This window comes from Cucurbita maxima, unplaced genomic scaffold (genome assembly GCF_002738345.1).
Source record: "Cucurbita maxima cultivar Rimu unplaced genomic scaffold, Cmax_1.0 Cma_Scf00027, whole genome shotgun sequence".
NCBI lineage: Eukaryota > Viridiplantae > Streptophyta > Magnoliopsida > Cucurbitales > Cucurbitaceae > Cucurbita > Cucurbita maxima.
Genome location: NW_019272043.1, coordinates 1,700,755 through 1,708,106, shown reverse-complemented (window position 1 = coordinate 1,708,106; position 7,352 = coordinate 1,700,755). Strand labels below are relative to the sequence as shown.

Below are 7,352 nucleotides of genomic sequence, written 5' to 3'. Positions count from 1 at the left end.
TTTTTTTTTTTTTTTTTTTTTTTTTTTTTTTTTTTTTTTTTTTTTTTTTTTTTTTTTTTTTTGTTTTTTTTTTGTTTTTTTGTTTTTTTGATTATCTAATTATGTTGGGTCTACCATTTCAAGTTGCACACTTAAACAAAGTCATTTGAATTCCATTATAAAACGTTGGTTGGGCTTATTTATCTGACATTTTTGTCCTCATTTGAGAATATTCTTTTTGTTAACTTGTTGGCATCTCATCATTTAATTAGCCACTGTATACTGTACAAAACAAAAGTTAAACGTGTTTTACACAAAGAAAACTAGTCTTCCCTCCCCCCCCCACCCCTGCTGTAGAGAGAAGATGAAATATATGTTTAATTACTCACGTTCGTCATTAATGGAACAGAAAAAGTCCAGTGATGCGGAAATTGAGTCATTGCGAGAGGAATACCATCAGAGAGTCTCAACTCTTGAAAGGAAGGTTTGTCATTTCTTTTTTATTTTGTTTTTCCAACTTTCTACATCTTCTTTCTGAAGTTTACTCTTCATTTTTCCCAAAGTAGTTAAATCAGGTTGACAATGTAATGGCCTTTTGTTTGTGTTATCCATACACAAGTCCAATGGGCCTGATTTATGAAGTTTCAACTCAATTAAGTTTAGGGTTCTACCAAGCATCAATGGAGTTTTGGTAGATGTTACATGTTCTACTGAAATTGCTTTCTAATGGATAGTTTCCAACTGTTTCAGAAAATGAAGGGTATGGGTGAATTAATTTTTTATGATGAAGCGAATAACTAAATGATTAGTCCTTCTACAGGAGGGTTTTTTTTTTTTTTTTAAAAAGAAAAAAAGAATTACGAAATACTCAGGTAACCGCAAATGAAATTAGTAATATTATCCATGAACGTATTGAGAAATATAATAAAGTAAAAATTGTAAATACCGGTACTGTACTTCAAGTGGAAGTCAACATTGCTCGTATTTATGGCCTTGATGAAGTAATGACAGATGCGTTAGTAGAACTTGAAGAGGGTACTATAAACATAGCTCTAAATATAGAATCAAACAATGTTGGTGTTGCATTAATGGGTGATGGTTTGCTGATCCTGGAGGGAAATTCTGTAAAAGCAACGGAAAGAATTGCAAAGTTGCAATTCTCATGAATCTAATAGTTTGGATTTGTAGGTAGTGACCAAACAAACAAAAGAAAAAAAGCCTCATATCTTTAGATCAAAACGGAGCCTTAGTAATTGGATTTACTTATTTTAGACTTAAATTTGAGGCGAATTCAATATTGTTCTAATTGTATAATAATCAGCTACAAATTCATTTTATGTCCTAGCTCTACCGTATCTTTTGCTTCATTTCTTCTGTAACAATCACAAACACTTTTTTGATTATGGATCTACTACCATAAACTCAATGCGTAATCTTAGCATTCAATGTGTATTCCTGAATAATCTCATTTTTCAATTATTTAACCATTTCATTTTACCAAGTTCAATGTTAGTCAGATTAGTCAACATTTCTATGTTCCGATGCAACAACAAGATTATATTTGTAACAAGTAGTTTTGTTGGTTGGTCAATTGGTCACATTTTATTCATCACCTCAGTGATTTCTAGATGCTTTTGGATCATAACGTTACAGGTTTATGCTCTTACTAAGGAGAGGGACACACTTAGGAGGGAGCAAAATAAAAAAAGTGATGCGGCTTCTCTTTTGAAGGAAAAAGATGAAATAATTAATCAAGTTATGGCAGAAGGTGAGAAGCTTCTTAGCCTTGTTCTATGTGTATCTAATGGCATTTTATTTCTTCTAATGTCTACTGAAATGAGATCTGTATAGTTGGATGGTATGGGAGGAGGGGGATAAAATGTTTGCTGTCTGAATCTTGTATTCTCTCGGTCACAGTCCTTTTGGTTTAAAATATTTGCGCCTAATAGGATACTGCATGTGAAAGTGTCTTATTAGAAAGTTCGTCTTCCTATCTGACATAAAAGATATGTCTACCAACCAGGTGAGGAGCTCTCAAAGAAGCAGGCTACTCAAGAATCTCATATTAGGAAATTAAGGGCCCAGGTGTGCTCAGGTTCACTTTCACTATGATTTTTTAGAATCAATTTATATTACTTAGATGAATAATAATTTAATTGGTTTCTTGAGCTAGATCAGAGAGCTTGAAGAAGAGAAGAAGGGACTAATGACCAAACTTCAGGTAACTGAATTGAAATGTATGATAGACTTTGGACTAGATTTCCTTGGATGACTAATTATGTTACAAATGTCTTTGGTCCTGTATTATCAGATTTCTGTAGTATGTTTTTAGGATATTTTCGTTGTGTTATGGTGGAGACAAAAAAGGTTCCATTTAGAATTTTATGTTTGCAGAATTTATGGTCTGTTGAAACTATTATTTGTAAGGAGCGGTCATTTTGATGCATTTTCTCCTCAATTCTAGGTGGAAGAAAATATAGTAGATAGCATCAAGAGGGACAAAACTGCTACCGAGATGTTGCTGCAAGAAACAATAGAAAAGCACCAAACAGAACTAGCAGCACAGAAAGAGTACTATACATCTGCCTTAACTGCTGCCAAGGAGGCTGAAAATTTAGCAGAGGCACGTGCAAACAGTGAAGCCAGATCTGAGCTAGAAAGTCGTCTTAGGGAGGCTGAGGATCGTGAAACAATGCTAGTTCAGACACTTGAAGAATTAAGACAAACTTTAAGTAGAAAGGAACAGCAGGTATTTTTTTGTTCCTCTAGAAGTTTGCACTGTCTTAATTAAGTTCACTTTGCTGCTTTGAGGAGTCAGAGGACTATGTTATTGATTTTGCTTTGCAGGCTGTCTTTAGAGAAGATATGCTTCGCGGGGACATTGAAGACCTTCAAAAGCGTTACCAAGTATGTGGCACTTCTTATTTCAGTGCATCGTTTAGTTCTTCTGAATCCCCTGACCTGGCAGCCGCAAAAGATAAAATAGAACTCTAGAAATAATCTTGTGAGCTTCCTAGATTTATATCGTGGTGGTCATTGTTTTACAGGCAAGTGAGCGACGTTGTGAGGAGTTGATCACTCAAGTCCCAGAGTCTACAAGGCCTCTACTAAGGCAGATTGAAGCAATACAGGTCAGTACATGTTACGAAGAATTTGGAGATCTTATGATGATCTTTATAACATCAAATTCAGTAGACTTATGTCTCAACCCCTCGTCACGATAACAGGAAACAACTGCTAGAAGGGCAGAAGTGTGGGCTTCTGTTGAAAGATCTCTTAACTCTAGGCTTCAGGTTGCTTTGGAGTTTATTCTGGGCTATATACCATTTGCACAGTATATAGACATGTCTTTACTGAATTTTTAATGAATGCACAGGAAGCAGAAGCCAAATCTGCTGCTGCCGAAGGAAGAGAGCGATCTATAAATGAACGCTTGTCCCAAACCTTATCTAGAATTAATGTTCTTGAGGCGCAGGTTCTTATTGCTAATAATTTTCCTTTTCCACCTGGCCTTTTGAATATTACCTTACATCAGAACTGTATTGCAGGTTTCATGTCTCAGAGCAGAACAGACCCAGTTAAGCAAAACACTTGAAAAGGAGAGACAGCGAGCAGCTGAAATCAGACAGGAGTGTCTTGCAGCAAAAGAGGAAGCTGACACTCAAGAGGGTCGTGCCAATCAACTTGAAGAAGAAATCCAGGATCTTAGAAGGAAACACAAGGAAGAGTTGCAAGAGTATCTGAGGCATAGGAAGCTGCTGCAGCAGGTCTTGGTTCTTATATGAGCTCATAACCGCTTTAACCTAGGAAGTATGGACTTATCTATAAGTGAAAGTTTCCATGTTGGGTGCACATCTGGGATATGAACACACCTTGGACATAAGTCCAACATGCAACATAGTTGAACATAGATTTACCTGACTTGTATGTCACGCCGTATCTGTGGACTCAACAAAATAACTTGACCCTCTTGGAAACTTCTTGGACAATCCTTGGAAATAATCTGTTTATTTGACATAGGCCCCCAAACCAAAACAACAAACTTTCACTAGTTTAAAATATCTGGCAAGATATTTCAGTTGCATCTTTTTACTTCTTTCACATTCGTTAATTGTTGAAATGTGCTTGCGTGACAATTTTTCCCAAAATTATATTTTAGTTAATGTTTTTTATTTTTTGTGTATGTTCCATGTCTTTGCCAATGCTGGGGGGGCAGCTGTTGTGGGAGTTCAATTTGTCGTTCAGTTTCTATATAAATTGTGTCATATAAATCATTTATTCAAGGCTTTGGAGATTATGCTTTTATTACTCTTTAACAGGAGATTGAAAAGGAGAAAACTGCCAGAATGGATTTGGAGAGGAAAGCTCATCTCCATTCTACTGCTGCGTCTGATAATAGTTCCATAAAAAGGCAGAATTCGATGTTTGAGCATGGTATGGATCTTTAGCATGATGACATTATTTGTTAGGTTGCATTGTCTTACTCTGTTGTGCAGGTGACTTGGCCCGGAAGCTCTCAAGTTCTAGTAGCCTCGGAAACATGGAGGAAAGCTATTTTCTTCAAGCATCTTTAGGCTCGTCTGATAGAAAAATCACTGGGGACATAGCCATGGGTCCATACTATATGAAGAGCATGAATCCTAGTTCTTTTGAGGCTGCCCTTCGTCAGAAGGAAGGGGAACTTACATCTTATGTCTCTCGACTGGTTTGTTCTTTTACCTTGGAACTCTTCAGTTTATACAGATCACCTTACCTCGTAGTCTGCTCTCCATTACATTATAATCTAAAAACAACCATGGGTTTTTGGGTTTTAGTAACCATCTGTCTTTAACCTCAGTGGGTCTCAGTCACCATCTAACTTTAACTTTAGTGGGTCTCAGTCACCATCTAACTTTAAGTTTAGTGGGTCTCAGTCACCATCTAACTTTAAGTTTAGTGGGTCTCAACCACAGAAGTTCATGGGTCTCCAAAAACTGCCATGGGTACAATAACCATTGTGACTCTTCTTCAATCTCTGTTATCGTCATAGGCCTCCAAGCACTGCTCGTGGGTCTATCTTCATCAAACTAGATTAACACACCTTTGTTACCTACATTTGGTCAAGTTAACAAATTGCAAGAATAGAAGTTTTTTTCTCTATGTGGACCCTTTCACCGGTCATTCGTGGCTCACTTAATCTCAATAATTAGTCTGCTACCTCTCTCACCATGAAGAAACACATTCCCACCTTTTCCATTGGTTATCTTGTTCATCAGGATATTATGTTGAACGACATGGCTGACAACTATTTAATCATTATTGGGTTCCTTGTGTAATAAGAAAAATAATTTCTTCTTCAACAACAACAACAGTGAGCAGATCACAAGTGTTTAATATAGGAAATGTTGTAGTTGTTATGATTAAAGTTTAATGCATTAAATGCCCCAAACTCCCACCCACCATCCCACCACCAAGTTCAAACTCTTAGCTTTATTTTCATTTATATTTGACCAGAAATCAATTGAAATGATCCGTGACTCTCTTGCTGAGGAGCTAGTGAAACTGACCTCTCAGGTTGGTATTGACTTGTCACATGTTATTCTCTTATACCATTGAGCTTGGGGACACTTGCGCTGACTTCAAATATGATTTGATTGTCTATTGATGCACAGAGTGAGAAGTTAAGGGCAGAGGCTGGTATGTTACCAGGCATACGAGCAGAACTTGAAGCACTGAGGAGAAGGCACACTGCTGCGTTAGAACTCATGGGAGAACGTGATGAGGAGGTAATGACAAATTTCTTACTGTGTGGAAATCTAAATAGATTGACGTGTGGCAGGAAAGCACAATGCTTGCTCCTCCCCCTATTTATATTAGTTTTATGTACTGAGGTTGATAGTGATTTTGTTGGATTGATTTTATTATTGTTATTTTTTAAAAAAAAAAAGTTACTGGATTTTGTCATGATCCCACTTATAATGTGCTATGTTTGCCAAGGTGAGATGGTTGGCAAGAACTCGGTGCAAGATATGCACTTGGGAATTGAGCAATGAAGGGCAATGTCTAGTTCAATCTCTATGACTTTGAGGACCAGAGTTTTATTCGTTAAGCTTTTATTTTGTTAGTTGTCTAGAGAATCAATACCCTATCAGTAGTTTAAGCTTTCATTTGGAGGTGGACATCTTTTCATGATGAACTGAATATCCATCATTAGTGACGAGTTTTCCACATAAGGACATTCACATTGTAATTGGTTACGTACATTCACATTGTATTGGAGGTGTACATCACACTATCCCATCAATTTGATTTACATAACCTGAGGTATACTAACATGATAGAATACCTAGATAAAGATAATTAGAATAGGATCCAATTTAAAATACTTTGCTTGAAAGAATGCAAAACGCCAATAGGTTATAACACTTTCCACTGTGTTCCCTTTTCCATAAATATATTTATAAGGAAACTGCCCTCTTACATCTATTTTGAGTTCAATAACACATGTGTGGATGAGATACAAATCTTTGATCTCTTAAGTCTCAAATGTTTGTCTTGACTAGTTGAGCCACGCTTGGTCTTTACACCCTTTTACCTCTGTTTAGAACCTGAAAAAAGATTCTTCAGAATGTATGTTGAGCACCTCATGGCCATTTTATACAATGGAAACTGACTTTTATTTAATTTCCTCCAATGACTGAAATTGATTTGGTTGCAGCTGGAGGAACTTCGTGCAGATATTGTTGACTTGAAGGAGATGTACAGAGAACAAGTAAACTTGCTTGTGAACAAGGTAATTAGTCCAGCACAATTTTGCAATACAAAAGGCTTTATTGTTCCTAATCATTCTCCACTCTCTTGCAGATTCAGGTAATGAGTTCATCAATGGGTACAGCCTGATAAGTGACTTCATATAGCGCCCAACAAAGCTAAGCGAGTGGTTAAAACTCGGCCATTAAGATTGAGATGGGCGGCATTGAGATTAAGATGGTTGGTATTGATATTTTTGTGCATGGACTGAATACTTGAACGGAAACTACATTTTTGAAAGTGTTACACACAAGTTCCAATAGCGTTGTATTTGACAGTATACCTTCATTTTTAGTGTACATTAGAGAATCGAGTGATAGTTTCAAGACGTTAATAAGATTCCATTTTGGCCTTACCAAAAGTTGCTAAATCAATATCCAGCTGTGTATAGGTTTAAATCTTTGATCAGAGTAGAGATTTGTAAGAACTTGGTATCCCATTGTTGCTTTTGATGGAAATGAAGAACAATGTATTTGATCTTTGAAGCTGTAGACAATCAAGGCAAACAAAATTCAAAATATTCATAACCCACTTCTTTATGTTGTTCATTTTGTTTTTTGTTTTTTTTTTTTTTTTTTTTTTTT

General features: G+C 36.3%; 1 protein-coding gene across 1 annotated transcript in view; it reads left to right on the top strand.

Moving 5' to 3' along the window:
- Positions 1-7,288, top strand: part of LOC111499939 (golgin candidate 5-like) — an 11,612-nt gene extending 4,324 nt beyond the window's left edge. Inside the window, exons 6-20 of the mRNA XM_023151670.1 lie at positions 1,633-1,747; positions 2,003-2,064; positions 2,153-2,200; positions 2,444-2,728; positions 2,827-2,886; positions 3,027-3,110; positions 3,207-3,272; positions 3,356-3,454; positions 3,528-3,746; positions 4,299-4,413; positions 4,476-4,684; positions 5,473-5,532; positions 5,631-5,744; positions 6,677-6,751; positions 6,823-7,288. Of these exons, the coding sequence (XP_023007438.1) occupies positions 1,633-1,747; positions 2,003-2,064; positions 2,153-2,200; positions 2,444-2,728; positions 2,827-2,886; positions 3,027-3,110; positions 3,207-3,272; positions 3,356-3,454; positions 3,528-3,746; positions 4,299-4,413; positions 4,476-4,684; positions 5,473-5,532; positions 5,631-5,744; positions 6,677-6,751; positions 6,823-6,858 (1,647 nt within the window). The 3' untranslated portion in view covers positions 6,859-7,288. The remainder of the gene's footprint in view (positions 1-1,632; positions 1,748-2,002; positions 2,065-2,152; positions 2,201-2,443; positions 2,729-2,826; positions 2,887-3,026; positions 3,111-3,206; positions 3,273-3,355; positions 3,455-3,527; positions 3,747-4,298; positions 4,414-4,475; positions 4,685-5,472; positions 5,533-5,630; positions 5,745-6,676; positions 6,752-6,822) is intronic.
- Positions 7,289-7,352: the final 64 nt, after the last annotated feature.